Raw genomic sequence first — 15,660 nt, 5'->3', positions numbered from 1 at the left:
CAGCGCGGAGCGACGCTCCACCTTCAGCGTGCGGAGCTTTTGTGTACACAAAGGAAAATCCCCCTGGGAAGCTCCCGCTGTCCGCAGAAGCCCTCCGGAGCTCCGTCCCCACAGGCTGCCTCCGTCCCCACACGCTGCCTCCATCCTCCCCTGCAGGCGGCGCCCGGGGCCCAGCGCCGGCGGCGCCGCTTCCCCCGGGATGCTCCAACGCGGCCGAAGCGGGGGGCGCAGGGAAGCGGCCGCGGGGCCGTGCCGAGCCGGCCGCCGCCCAGGGAAGCCGGGGTGGGCTGCGATCCGTAAGAAAAAGCCCTGGCTGCTGTATCGCTGCCCTCCCGCCGCCTCTCCCGGGGCTCGTCCCCACCCGCGGCCCGGCAGGGCGATGGTTTCTCCAGGAAGCGCTGGAGCATCCGCCGGCGCCAGAGCCGCTTCCTGCCTTCCGTGTCTGCTCCGTACCCGGTCCCCGCAGCCGCTGCTGAGGTGAGGGTCTTTTCAAGACTAAAATTCAAGTTTCTTTACGTCTTCTAAAAATGACTCTTTTCCTGGTTTATTAGTCTGTCTTTCCTTTATCCATATTTTTTGCTTCTCTTTTTCCTTCTTGAAAATACTAGGGAAATACGTTCTGATGAGAGGAAATAAGAGTGCCTTAGAAGCGCGCTGTAACATTAAACTGTAAAACTTTTTCCTTTTTTAAATCCTAACTCTGATCTTACTGCATTTACTGTATTTCTTTCTCTCCATAGTGCCCAAAAGTCGACATGTCTAGCAAAAAGGCAAAGACGAAGACCACCAAAAAGCGCCCTCAGCGCGCCACTTCCAATGTGTTTGCCATGTTCGATCAGTCGCAGATCCAGGAATTCAAGGAGGCCTTCAACATGATCGACCAGAACAGGGATGGCTTCATTGACAAAGAGGACCTGCACGACATGCTCGCCTCCCTTGGTAATGGCCCTTTCCTCTGTTCATGCTTGGCAGGCAAATTTGTGCTGCAAAGATCAAAATGCTGAGTTTGGGATGTGAGAGGTGTCTCAGTTTGTGTTAACACTCGGTTTATATTGAGATTACTTGTTCAGTTTGAAAGCTAAACCGAGTATGAATCCCTTTATTTGTAGGAAAGAATCCAACGGATGAATACCTGGATGCCATGATGAATGAGGCTCCAGGCCCCATCAACTTCACCATGTTCCTCACCATGTTTGGTGAGAAGTTAAATGGCACCGACCCAGAGGATGTAATCAGGAATGCTTTTGCTTGCTTTGATGAAGAAGCAACAGGTACGTGGGTGCAGCTCGGCTGCTTGGCAGGGGTATGGCTGGGTTTTATGTTTGTTATTTGGGTTTCTGAACATTATGCTGATTTTTGCACCTTTATAAATTAAATATGATATGGTAATCCTAGATGGCATATTCTGTTAAATGAGTGAATGAGAGTAAAATCTGTCTGGCTGTTCTGTGTCAGTACTGAGGACTAGGAGGACTGTTCTTCTGTGAGGCTTTGAACAAGAGTGCTTTAATTGGGCAGTCTATATGTTCCTCAAAGTGTAAAACAAGATGTATTTGCTCTAAGATGAGGAGCTCAAATCACTAATGTGTGATTTTTTATGGTGTTAAAAGGTAATAATAGGAAATTTGTCATAAAACTGAGTTTGTCCCCCTGTGCAGTAGGTCTGAAATGCGTCTAAATTTTTCAGGTGTTTAATATTTCAAGACACAATGTCCAGACTTCATAAAGTCTTACAAACCCTCTCTGACTGAGCATTCTTTATGGCTCTGAGGACAAATGTCATGCTCTCACCTGCAGCTCAGTTTGCTTTCAGATTGCAGGAAGGTCTGCAGTCTTAGTGGTCTGAAGATAAAAACTGGGTGGGGTGTAGAAGACAGAAGTGACGGCTTGGACTGACTTGGAAAGCAAGATAAAGGGAAAGAGTAAAACACAGATCTCAGTTTTAATATATTGGACTTCCAAGGTTGTTCCTGTAATCTTGAGGTTAGAGTTTATGCTTTTATGTATTTATTCACCTAGGCTGACATTCCTGAGAAGTGTGTAGTAACTGGGGATGAACCCATAAGGCAATTCAGTGGGATTATCAGTGGTTTGATACGTTCTGAACTTGTCTTACTAGCTCACACTAAAGTTATGTAAGCTCTGTACTAGAAATGACACTGCACCTACACCTTTCCTCACAACTGCCCACCGCAATATTTTAATCTAACCAGCTGATCTGTGCTTTGCACCTTTTGAAGGATATCCTTCCGTTTCAACAGCTATTTTCAGTCTGTATTTTTAGCACCTTTTGCTTTTTCAAAGTGCATTGCCTTCCTGCTGAGGTGTAGGTAAACAGGCTTTCAGTTGGTAAGGCCTTTTCAAATGCTAATCGACTTCCTCTCTCTCAAGGGAAATCTCTTCACCATTTCCTAGAGAAGGAAGTTTGTTAGTAGGTTAATTATTTTCTCTCCACAGGTAGTCTCACTCACTGTGCTAGGGGTTTTTTTGTGTCCACCAAAACAAGAGCCTGTGAATTACAATATAAAGAAAATGGTTGTGCTACCAGTTCTTTGGAACATAAACTTCTGTGTCTATGTAACCAATAAGTTACTAGTTTGGGCACCCGGATACTGATAAGATTGATTTTAATATCTCTCAGCTCTGTGTGGTAAATGTTTTAGTCTAGTCCTACAATGATTTGAGGATACTGGTTTGTTCTGCAGTCTGTTTTGTGTCTTATGCCACTCTCAAATTTTAACCAGGAAACATGTGAGATAGTTGCACTGTTTTATTGAGTTTTGATTCATAACAGTCAATGAAGTCTTCAAAACAGCATGTGATGTGTTTGTAGAACCCATGTCATGTCAATCCTTTATTAATTTTATCCTCTTATTTGGCTTCTGATCAGTTTGCTCCTTTCAAAAATGTACAAGAGCATTTCCAGCTACATCAAACTCTTTTATAATCTTTTACTCTTTTTCTCATTTCATGGACTCCACTTGTGTGTTTGTTATGGGCCTGATTTTCCAGCTCTACATTAGTGTAGGTCTTTTGAAAAGGAGTAATACAAATCATATCCTATAGATGAGGATATTTACATTTCCTATATTGCCAGCCCAGTTGGATATGTCACTTCAGTTTTGCTATCATGTGTATTGCTATGGCATTTATATAAAAGTTGTATCTGTCTGCATTTGGAGTATTTTTTATCTGGTCTTTGATCCTGCATTGTCATCTGCTGTGTGCTGCTTGCAACAGGCTGAATCTTAAGTTTTGCTTCATTTATTTGTTACTCCCCATCTATGCTGAAGCTGTGTGGGAGGGACAGGAGCCCTGTTTGCTTTACAATTTGTCGCTGATAAAACTTGTGGCTTATTCCTGGTCTGGCAGCCCAGTTCAGTGTTTAAACAACCACCTATTCAGACAGGAGCAATGAAGTCCTTGAGGCTAAACTTGCAGCACCAAAGGCCTTGCATTCTTTGAATACTAATCCTTATGTCATCTCTCATCACTGCTTGGTCTCTGTAGGACAGAGAAAGAGTCTCATCTGTTTGGCTGCCTTTTCCTTCTTCTTTATGCCCATCTTCAAAGACAGAACTCCAAGGTTTGACCCGATTAGGATGGGCCTGGCTAACTGAACAGTCTCCCTATTTCTGAAGTAGAAGATTGCTGCTGGCCTTCTTCATTTGCAGTCAGTATCCAAGGGCTGGTCTGCACTGGGATATGGTGCTGTTTTCATTAGCATATGTTGAAACACATTTTTTTTTCCCTTCCCCCAGCATATACCACCCCCATGATAATTTGTCATGCTCATTGACTGCTTTTTGGTCCCCTGATTCCCTGTTTGGTTTTGTCTCTTTAATGAACTCTGTTTGCTTAACTTATGCAACTCTCTTTCCAAAGCAGCACTTTTCTTATCACATTCAAATTGAATCTTCATTAGTTGATGTGGGTGCCTACATGTGATTTCCAGCTGTTCCACAGAGTTTACTTTCTTACTCTTCTTTTTGGAGCCTACTTCTACCTCTTCTGTTCTGTTACTGACATTTCTCCAACTGAAGTTCAATAACCAATTTCTTTCTCAAATGAAGCTACTATTGTGCTGCTAAAGGTATGGGTGGTTGTATATCAGCATTTAGCAGTTTCTGCATTCTACTGTCTACCCTTTGTTATGCATGGTTCTCTTTTCATCTCTAAATTTTCCTGGAATTACTTGGCAACTGGTGGTTCTGCCCATCTCTTGAAATAGAATTAGCAGAAGATACCTAGAAACTGCTCCTTTTTATATCTTTGTTAACTTCCTCAAAAATCTTCTGCTCTTTTAGCATATAATAAATAATACATCCTACTCTTTTTTTTTTTTTTACTGGGTTCTCCACCTTTAGCTCTCCGCCATAAACATTCTTCCTGCCTCCTGAGCTAACTTGCTCAGTCCTGTCTGAAAGTCTCTTCTGTTAGAAACTACTTCCCTGGACACTTGCCAGGAGTTCACTGTATCCACATAAACTGCCTCCAGCAACAGCGTGGTGCAGCACTCAAGAGCCAGAGTGGTTGTTTAGTCCCCAGGGGAAAACTAGTTTATAGAGGATGTTCAAATATATCTAATTAAGGCAAGAAATATATAGTTCATTTAAGAGAATTGCTTGTATAATGAAAACTAGCAGTCACAGGAGCTTGTTTTTCCACTTTGAGCCGTTGAAGATGAGTAGATGGAAATAAGTGTTATTATACCACAGCAGGTCAGGCCCTGTCTTCAAAAATCTGTATGAAATGCATTAAACTTCCTTTCCCTTTGCACTCAAGGAATTTCTTTAGAATTCAGGTAAGGAAATTTGCTGGGGCTCTGTGCAAATGCAGATGTAATATATGAGTGCTGCACTGGTTAATTGCCTGCCCATGTGCACATCTGTGCTGCTGCTTCTGGAGACCCAGCTGAGAGGCCCGGCCTCCCTTTTGTGTTTCTCTCTGCGTGTCTCACTGCAGGGTTCATCCAGGAGGACTACCTGCGGGAGCTGCTGACCACCATGGGGGACAGGTTCACGGATGAGGAGGTGGATGAGCTGTACAGAGAGGCCCCCATCGACAAGAAGGGCAACTTCAACTACATCGAGTTCACGCGCATCCTCAAACATGGAGCCAAGGACAAGGACGACTGAGCAAATCCCTGGATACCTGCAGATAGCACCTTTAATTTTTAATTTTTTTTTTTTCTCACATAATTTTATTTCTCAGGATCTGTTGTCTCCTTTGTTTTTCTGGTTTTCTGGGACCACTGCATACATTTTTACCACTGCAGCTTCTTCCTCTGTGGATCTTAAGGCTGCTCAGGCACACCTGCACCTTTGTAATAAGACTGGAAAGTGGCAGGGGGAGAGAGAACAGCTTACAGTGATAGATGTTGAAGGACAAAAATCAGAGAATGTGGAGGCCCAGGTAAAAATGTCAGTGCTACTCATCCTGGCTAGATTAATTTTACATTTTTAATCATAATTTTTCAAATAAATCACTGTCTACTAAGTGCAAAATTAAAATTTTCATGCTAGAAGTATAATGTTTCTGTAATGATACTGTAAATATTTTTGCAGCTGTATGCAGTCATGTTGTTACCTATTTTTGCCTTAAAAATGATACATAATTCACTTAAGCATACTGATGTTTGTACTTCAGCAACTGAGTATTTCACCTGCTATTGTGAGCGTACACATGAAGAAGAAATTCCTATCCTTCAAATTTTAGTGTATTGTAAATTAATCATTTCTGTCAGAGACTTGCACATTAAACATTTTAAATCTTATGTAGTTGAGCATGTATTTTACCACCTCAGTCCCTCCATTTCTCAACATTGAGTACTATATTAATACCACTTTTTAAAAACTTATAATGTAAATCCTAGTGTCTTTTTAAAAACAAGATATCATATATGGGTAGAGTTGCTTAAGTGATACTTCTTACTGGATCTGTGGGCTGCTGATACTGAATTAATGACATTTCATTGCAACCATTTATTTATTTCTTTTTCTTTCTTTTTTTTTTCAAAGCACAGTAGGAAGAGGGCTAGATGAAGAAGGAAGGTGTGCTGTCTCTGTCCTTTTCATTTTCTGTCTGAAAAATATGATTTTTTTTAATGAAACAATATACACTATATTTTTAAGACCTCCTGCTGTGAGTGGTGTTTTGGATGTGTGAGACTTGAGGCATTCCGTTTTATTCCATTTCTCATAGTTGTATCCTCTATAGTTTTTGTGGTATGGAAAGCATGGCAGATTTGCTACAGTGTTCTGAAGCAATTTTGCCGTAATCGGAATGCTTGTGGTCCTGTGGTTTTTGTGTCTTGAGAGACAGGATGATCAGAGCTGCTTCTGACACTTCCAGGAATTACATTGTTGATCCCTTCAGAGTTTATGTTACAAAATTAAGAAAAGTCATTTGGCTGAGAGCATTTTGCTGTTTCTTGGTAGGCTACTGTTGCAAAGTGAACCTGTAAGAAATGCCACCAGAAGTCGGTGATGGAAGCTCTGAAGCTCCTGCTCTACCTCAGCCCCAGGGAGCTGCATGTGGGAGCTGCACACGCAGGGATGACCTGATCCCTCTGACTGTGGGCCTGTGTGACCACATGGAAAAGCAGAGAGGGGAAAAAGGAGCTGAACAGAATCAGCAGAAACCCAAACGCTTCACAAATGTTTTCCCAGAGAAACACTTCCCTTCGGAGGGGGCAGAGGTTAAAAACTGGAACAGGAACTTTTGTAAGCTATCGGTGAAATCAGTAAGGATTTTGGTGCTTCTGCAGGAGGCCAGGTCCTGCGGGCACGGGCTGGGGCCGTGCCGGGAGCCACCAGCAGGTGGCAGCACAGCTCCCGGCATGGGCGCCGCTGGGACGGGCGAGCGCCTCCCAGCCCAAATGTTTGCTGCATGTGTTTGGGGTTGGTTTGTTGTTTTGGGGGAGGTTTTTAGTCCCGAAAAGCTCGTTTGGTGCATCGTGCATAGGGGGAAGATATGCTCCATTCCCACAGAAGTCCTGTTCCCACCACAGCAAAGGTTAATGGTGCCAGGATTTTTCACATTGCAGCTCTTGCACAAGTTGAATTTTTGGTCCTTTAATCAAATTAGTTCATTACAGAAGAGAATAAAAAGAGGCCTCTGCAAGCCGTTGGTACAGGCCTACAAACACACATGTGGTGTATGTTTGGCAAAGATTGGGTTTCAAAAGGACTCATGGCCTTCCTTGTAACTCAAACCAGACACTGCTCTTGCATTTCACTTCTCAGTATCTCAGTGAGGGCTCTTCCTCTTTTGTTCAGATTAGCTTTGAAAAAAACTACCCCAAATTCAAAAGTATATGTTTGCATAACTTTGTTTACATACAAAAGACTTAAACCTGTGATATAAACTAAACTGCTGGGGCTCAGAGTGAGGCAGCTGGTATTTACCTACAGCAATAAATGCCAATTGTTAAACCCCAGTGCTTGCTTATGCTTGCTTACGGGTCAGGGCTGTGTTGCTGTATAGCAACACCTATATGCCATTTGGCCTTGTGATGACGAATTGTAGTTCATATTGTTCTATTTCGCCTTCGGCAGAATCCTGGTTCTACTCTCTTGACTTTAATGGCGTTTAATGTTCTCATAAAAACATGTCAGAGAGAATGATAAAAATGGATTTTTGGTGTGTAACTCAGAGGCCTGGGATTTGTCTTGCAAAGAAATTTTAAACCCCTGCTCGGATGCAGAGGGTGCCTTAAAGTCTGTGTGTGTCTGGAAAAAGTAACACTGGTTTTAGAGACTAATTGCACTCCTTAGTCCTGGCAAAATCATTCTCAGTAAGAGCCACAGAATTTTCAAGTGTTCTCACTGAAGTGGGTCAGCAGAACATGAAGGCGTTTGTCGTGGGATGTCTTTCTCCTTTTATTTTTGTTATTAATTCAGCTGTTTTGTAGATAGGTCACTTGAGTGGAGGGCGGGAACAATGTGGCCTTGAATCCTCTCAGCTAGAAGAGAGAATTAAAAGTAGGTCTGCAACATTCAGGCTGAATGTTAAACCACTGAACAATTGAATAAGGGAGGGTGGAACCATCACAAGCAGCTGTGTTTTTTATTGTGCCTTCTTTTTTCTTTTTTTCTGTTTTTTTTTTTTTGGCAAATGAAGGAGCTTAGGCAGTGATCTCAGGAGAAGGAATAAAAGAGATCCATTCTACCTCGAGAGGACTCTTTCCTGCTCTTCAAGGTGAAGTTCCCAAAAGCCATGACTCACAAGTGGGGCTGGGATGCTTGTTTCCTGTGGTTGCAGAGGCAACTGAGCTGAACCCTAAATGAGTTTTAGCTTATAAACCGTTTCCTCTCCAGGACTGTTTGTGAGAAGCAGATCCTCGCCAGGGAACTGTCTCACACATCCTGTATCTGGCTTAACACCCCCCACAAACTCCTGCCAGTGTAGGTAATAACTGGTAAAGGTTCTCACTGTGCTCTGTTTGAATGCCGTGCTTTGTAAGCTGCTGTGGCTCAGCACCTGATTATCCTTGAGCAACTCCGCTCTCTCTGTACTGGGGCAGTCAATTTGTCAGCTGTGCTGTCCCTCCATGTGAATTACAGCCCCTGCAGAAAGGGCAGCGGTGACTCCTTACCTCCTCTTCAGTATTTCACGCTGGTGAGACTCGGCAGATCCTTACTCAATACCCTTGTTTTAAGAGTTCCTAATTTTAGCACCTCGCTCCCGTGTCTGGGCAGGCAGCAGCATCTGTCAGTGTGGCAGGCACGGCGCACTGTGGGGAGCAGCAGTGGTGTCAGAATTCTTCATTTAGATACCAAGCAGCCGGAATTTAACACAGCACCGTCCAAATGTCAAATAGAACGGTGCTTGTTCTAAAAACTGCCGAGGTCTGGAGAGAATTCCTGTCACCAGGGTGGTGGTGTCTAAATCCGAAGCACTCGGTCTGACCTTTGTGGACGGTTTCCTAGCGGCGGGCAGGGCTCGTTCTGCTATTCAAATAACCCCAGCTCACTGCTGACTCATCTCTGGTTCCACTGGGCACATCCCAGTGCTTAAATATAAAAATTGTTTCAGTAGCGCTCTTGAGCTGTGAAAGGCAAACCTGACCAGAGTTCCTATGTGATCATCGTGAGATTAGGGGTGTCATGTAAACAGCATAATTAAAAACATTAAAAAGTGTTCATATCACTTTAATAGGGATGCATACCAGTCCCAGCAGGCTTCTTTCACTGAGTAGGTAAGACTTGCAAATTAAAGATACTTGCAGCTGGAAACTTCCTTTTCAAATAACTGCAGGTCACTGTGACATTGGAAATGGTTGCAAAAAGCTACAGTGAGACCACAATCATGGCACGCTGCCCCCTCCCACACACATGCACAAGATTTCCTGGGAAATTTGCTCAGTTCCATGCCCCACAACCCAAGCAAGCTTCAAAGCTACAGGGCTGGAGTTAGTTAAAAGGAGAGTTGACAAGACTCATGTTAGTAAGATAAGCTTATGAACTTTGTGATTCATTTTTGGAAGATAATTAAATGGAACAAAATTACTTGCAGTTAGTACTTGCCTGTTTATTTCTTTCACTAATTCAGGGGATAAGGTATTGTATCTTTATTAGAACCTGAGATATATGTTGTGCAAAACACAAGTTATAACACTATTACTGCTATCCTGCTAGCAAAGAGGGAACTTGGTCATGAATCTTAATCCTCCCACTTTGTCTGCCCTTCTTATCTGCTAATTTAAAAAAAAAAAGGTAGCCATGCAATTTTCAATTGTCAGAAGACAGCATTTCTGTCAGACTTTGAATTTTTTGTAACTTAATTGAGCACAACCTTATAATTTAACCGATAATACTAGTTTTTCTGCTATAGAAAGTCTAGGTATGGAAACTGTTGTTATTGATTTTTTTTTTAGCATATCCATCTATTCCATGAGCACTTTGCCCAGGTGGGGCACAGAACAGCAGCACTGTTACAAATGTATTTGGGGGTGCTCTACTATATGCCGACCTAAGAGGAGGTTCAAACTTGTACAAAATTATGAGTAAGGAATACACGGCAAAAATTCAGAACTCTGATTCATTTGCTGAAGATGACACGGGGCTGAGCCCCAAAGAGGAGGATGAATTGTTGCCATGAAGTGCTAGTTACAACAGTGTGATAAGCAGAAAACCTACCTGATAACAGCTGCAGCTGAATTTGGAAGCAAATTGCAATGTGGATGGGACAGTAATCAGAAGAGAGTGATGACACTTGTTGAAAATATTTGGTTCTACTCTGTTCCTGTTGCAAAGAATGCAGCCTGCTGTCCCTGAAATTTTCTGTCCCAGGCTCTGGACACACATTTTGGGTATCTGAGTAGCTATCTAAACTAATGAAGATTAAAATACCAGAAAGAAGATAGGGGGCAAAGCACTCAAGCATTTCCTGATGCAGCTGATCAGAGATATGACTCTCTAGTTGAGCTTCCAGTAGTCAGACTTCTCCAGAGGCTGGACACCAGTGCCCAGCCAACAATTTATGTAGCCCCATGCTTTGGCAGCTGACAGCTTTTCCAGAGTTCTGTTTTCTATTTGATGTTTGACTCCTCTCCTCCCCTCCCCTCCCATCCTTTGTGCAAGCACTTAAATGCCTTCCACATGTCAGGGGCCTGCATCTACCCTCCCTGTTGCAAGCCTTACACATGCTGAAGGGTTAAGACCTTCAAGCAAGAAAGGCATTCCCTTCCCAGCTTTGTGTACCACACCTTGGGCCTCACTTTGAGATAAGATTCAAAGCGGCTAATAAGTTGTAAGGCAGGGTTTGCAAATTTTGATGAGCAAGGCTTCACCTCCAGGAATAAAGAGTATTTCTGTGGCAGCTTTTAAAATGCTGGCAAGTATCTAAATGGGATGGCAGTACCTCAGACATTTCAGGCTCTGGGGTGAAAATACAGATCAGACTCTTGTGCACATCTCTGGATGCACAACACATGACAAAACTGTCCTCTGAGGGAAGTGGGTGAGCCTCTGGGAAGAGGAGAGTAGGAAGAGGAGACTTTTGGCTGATGCTCTTACTAGTGATGCCTGGAAGATCTTGCCCTATGTCAGGTTTTCAGGGTTGCTAATTATGCCTCTTCCACTCTTGATCTCAAGAATTGCTATGTAAGAGCAAGTATCAAGCAAAGGGGTGCTGGCTGCTTGTTTTCACACTACTTTCCCAACTCGAAGTGTTATTTACACCTCTGTGATTGACTGAATTATTCCTACCTAGGACTGATTTTGTGTTGACACACACCCTTTGCAGGAATGTTTTTGTTACCTACCGGTGGTTTGTTAAGTGACTATAAAAGCTAGGAAAGCATTTAGGAGATGCTGTTATTATGAAGAAGTTAGGGTGTGTTTATTTTAGTTATTTCTTCTCCTTCCAATTCCTCCATGCCTCCCTTAAGCCTATTAACAGACAATGCTTCTACAGGCAAAGTATACTGAATTCAGTGAGGTTCACCTTAAAAGGCCATTTCAGCAAAACATACCAATACATGTTTCTGGCTCATTTCTTAACTCTGCTGTTCTTTGCTTTGGGGCTGGTTGGGGGGGATGGGGGGGTGGTGGTTGGTTGTTTTTTTTATTTTTAAGGTACAATTGCTTAAGTTTTAGTCTCTAATCACTGTTACATTAATGACTTGCCTATAACAGTTCACCCTATTTTGTCTCTGATGCAGTTGAAATTTTCATTTCGAGACTTTCCCTGCATTTCTCTGCTGTATGCTGCTGATGTCAGACACCTGTGACATCTGGGCATGTTCTTACATGGTCCACAAAAGTTCATTCCAAGCTTTTGTTCCCAAAAGCTATGGAGAAAAGCACTGTATGAAATCTATTTAGAACAGCAGATGGTTGGGGGGCAGGAGGTGAAAAGTTTTATCCCTGGAAATACAAACAATGTGGCATGAAGGTATTTGTAATATGGGTTCCTTATAATGAAACTTTGCCACTTAGTTGACTGAAAACATTAAAATGGTGTTTCCCTAAAGTAAGTAATTAACTTTCAACACAGAAAATTAAATTGCCTAAGATTATTACACAGCTATCTGAACAATACTTCCAGTGTCTTGTTGCTTTTATTGCTTTGTTGCCTCTGGCATTTTGTGTGTAATCATCCAGACACCATGAAACATATTGATTAAATAATTTGGGGCACTTTGCACAGTACAGTCTTGTTTTATATAACCTTATGCAATAAGTTACTACTCTAGCCAAGTACTAAGTAAGAGCAGAATTAAGAGAGAAACTTTGGGCAATGCCAGTCTGTCCTGTCATCCATTGGCAGAAGTAGTTTGGACTCCTGAAACAAGCTACATCTTTACTGACAGACTCCTGGGTTGACTTTAGTAGATATTTTTATATAAGGCTGAGCATATATCCTCTTAGTACACTGAAAAAAACTGTTTGAAGAGCATCTTCTGTGCCAATGCTCCCAGAGCTCCAGAGAGGTGAACAGTTCTCTGTGTTTATGCAGTGTCAAGCACAATAGGGACTGATGTGCAAGTGGGAAAATTAAATGTCTTATGGCATTTCCATGATAAAAGTAATAAGCACTTGTCCAATATATGTGACAAAAGCTATGTTTAGAGAGCACTGGGCCTTCTCTAACTCATTGGAATATCAGTTTCACTTCTAGCTTGGCTAGGCTGATTTAGCAGCTTTCTGCTAGAAAGGTTCTAGATAACAAGTGGCAACCAAAATATTTCAAGGCTGCCTTGTCCTATCTTATCCTACAGTCTCATGACAAAAGGAGACAATTGTACCGTTTGCTAACTAGATGTTGTACTTTAATCTTGCATTTTGACTTATGTTGTCATGAAATTGCTGATCATCATTCTGTGACGCTTTCCCAGCCCCTCCACACAACTCTGGCCTGCATTCCATGGGCACGGTACCACAGAAGGGCAAACACAAGCACTGGCACCTGCCAATAGCTGCTGTTCAAATAGAAGTTGTCCCTTTTTCCAGCCAGTGAAACATCAGAGTGCCAGGCCACTAAATAAATGCTATTATACATCATCTGGGCACCATATGGTGTGCGTGCTCTGAGTGGAGCAGAGCCACAGCCCTCCAAGCAGGTGGGTGAGAGACCTGGCTTCAGCCTCAGGAGCTGTCTGCTTCAGCAGCAGTAAGGCTTCCACACTGGTGTGCTCTGAAGAAAGCCTCGCATAAAGTACCAGAAGGCTTCTGTTCCCCTGCAGAAGTGCTGAAGTTTCTGCTGACCCTTCTGGGCATGGGTGAATACACTCCCTTCCAGGGTACAGCTCTGCACCCTGGGGTATCTGCAGCATTGATGCCTTCTCACAGAACTCATTTTCTACTCTGGTAACTGAAAACGTGGCTTAAATCATCATCTCATCTCATCATCTCATCTCATCTCATGCAGCTTTTATTACATCTTGCAAAAGAAGCCCACCCTGCATTGGAGTTTTGCTGTGGCACCATGAATGGACAGAACTGGCACATGTGCATAGCTGGAGGTGACTGGGTTAAATGTGTCAGCAGGCTGAGCTCCTCCATGGCAGGAAAGAGGAAATGAGGCCTGAAACAATTCCTAGAGCAGCACAAATTAGTGAGCTACTAAAAGCCCTCAGAGAGGTTCCCAGAGAACTTCACACTTAACCCAGCTAATTGTACCTGCAGGTGGCTACAACATGAATCACAAAGGTGAAAGTAGTGCTGAAGCCTCAGCAAGACTGATTTTATAAGCCCAGGAACTAGCTCAACTACTAATCCACTATTTTATTTACCTTACTGCCAAGACACCCTCAGTCCCTGCACTAACAGCCAGCCAGAGTGGAGCATCCCATTGCCATTTGAAACACTGGGACTGGGACAAGCTGTGTTGGCCAAACCTTAGACTATATCCATACAAGTAAAGCCAGTATGTGTACAAGTTTGACAGGGAAATTTGGCTCTGTGTCTGCAACTCACTTTTTAACAAGTGAAGATCTGTTTCCATCCCAAAGTGTTTGAAAGGTACTTCTGTTTTTCAGAACATGAGATAATTACAGTAACAAATGACTTCATCATCTACCAATAATGCCTTGTAAGCATGGATACATAGGTTTTGCAAAGGAACTTAAAACTTTGAGGGTTTTTAGTGAACTTAGCCTTCAAACTCTCAAGAGAGTGAACTGTACTTTCCTTGTCCTAACTGCTTACATGTCTGATAGTCTGAAGTGGTCTTTTAATTTTTTTTTTTTTCCTAGAGGACTCACAACATATCTAATTCACTGGGCTGAGCTGAACAGCTTGATTGTTATTTCCAACCTAAAGCCACATTAGTTCTACAATGTGATGATGTCTTTGGGCCTAACTTGTGTCCTGCTCCTTCAGGGCCTGCATCCAGCTGAATGTGTTTAGCAAGGGTGGACAGCATGGAGTTAAGCACAAGCTCAGTGGCATCTCACACAAAATCACAACTGATGAAATTCACACCTTTTGCATTTCAGCTCAGGAGCCAGAGGTTGCATATGGCAAGTTGAGACTTGACTGCAATTTCCTTTTGAGCCTGAGAAGGCTCAAGGATCTTATAGCAGGAGCTCTTACAATGAGAGCTATTTCTACTGTTCCTTGTGAAGCTGGACTTTTTAGAGAGGGTGGAATTCATTGAGAACAAGGAAAAGACAGAAAAAGATAGCATATGTGCCTGGCTCTGAAACTCAAAAGTTTCTGGGGAACTTGGGCTCCTTCATTGTAAGGCTGAGAGACTGAAATCTCGGAGGACAAGGACTCAAAAGATTTCCCCATTTGCGGAGATGCCCGAGTGCTCTGTTGAAATGGAGAAGGTGAGCTTTTGTGTGTGTAATGGCTAACCTCTGATCTGATAAGACACAGGGTGAATGATGTGTGATAGGAAAGGGATCCTGTGGAGATGATGGTGCCTCTTGTCATGGTAAGCTGTCCTCCCTTGCACAAACACTGGGTTGTGGGGCTCCCCATCCCCCCGGGACATTCACGTGTGGCCTGAGGGTGTTCATCTCTGCTGATGGCCCATAATGGGCCATAATTGACTCAATTGCCTGGTGTGATGGGAAGCTGTGTGGTCTTAGAAAGTGTGAAGGACTCCCAAAGTGTCCTTTATACATCATCCAGTGTGAAGGTACCCACCCGAGAGAGGTGCCTGGGCATTATCTGAACAGGAAAATAAACCCAACAGAGGTTCTGTTCTATGGATTTCCCCAGGACGGCCCCCACCACCTGATGCATCCTCTGCAGCCATCACTTTGACCAAGACTGAGACCATCACACATCGAAATTACAACAACCAAATCTCTCAGAGGGGCCTACGGTGGTGGTGAACTGCAGATGGAAACTGCATCATGCTTCATTAGTCATTATGGCAGCTCCTAACAGAGGGTCTGAGTTATTCAGGATTATTGCATTTTAAATACATCCTGCTTCAGGGAATACATCACTCTCATTTGTGGAGGTCTGGTGTACAAATAGATGTTTTGATGGGATGCCATCCAAAGGAACCTTGACAGGCTTGAAAGGTGGGTCTACATGAACCTCATGAAGTTCAACAAGGCCAAATGCAAGATCCTGCTCTTGGGTCAATTCCAGACACAAATACAGACAGGGAACCAAGTGGAATGAGAGCAGTCCTAATCAGAAAGACTTGGAGGTGTTGGCTGACATGCCCTTGCAGCCCAGAAAGCCAAAT

General features: G+C 43.2%; 1 protein-coding gene across 1 annotated transcript; it reads left to right on the top strand.

Moving 5' to 3' along the window:
* Positions 1-317: 317 nt before the first annotated feature.
* LOC102074826 (myosin regulatory light chain 2, smooth muscle minor isoform) lies at positions 318-5,776 on the top strand. Its single transcript, XM_005486671.4, has 4 exons — positions 318-477; positions 741-939; positions 1,110-1,271; positions 4,966-5,776. The coding sequence occupies exons 2-4, from the start codon at positions 756-758 to the stop codon at positions 5,136-5,138; spliced, it is 519 nt and encodes a 172-aa protein (XP_005486728.1). The 5' UTR covers positions 318-477; positions 741-755; the 3' UTR covers positions 5,139-5,776.
* The last annotated feature ends 9,884 nt before the right edge of the window (positions 5,777-15,660 follow it).

The sequence above is a fragment of the Zonotrichia albicollis genome, chromosome 1, assembly GCF_047830755.1.
Source record: "Zonotrichia albicollis isolate bZonAlb1 chromosome 1, bZonAlb1.hap1, whole genome shotgun sequence".
NCBI lineage: Eukaryota > Metazoa > Chordata > Aves > Passeriformes > Passerellidae > Zonotrichia > Zonotrichia albicollis.
The sequence above is the reverse complement of the archived record's forward strand: the minus strand, read 5'-3'. Positions and strand labels throughout refer to the sequence as shown.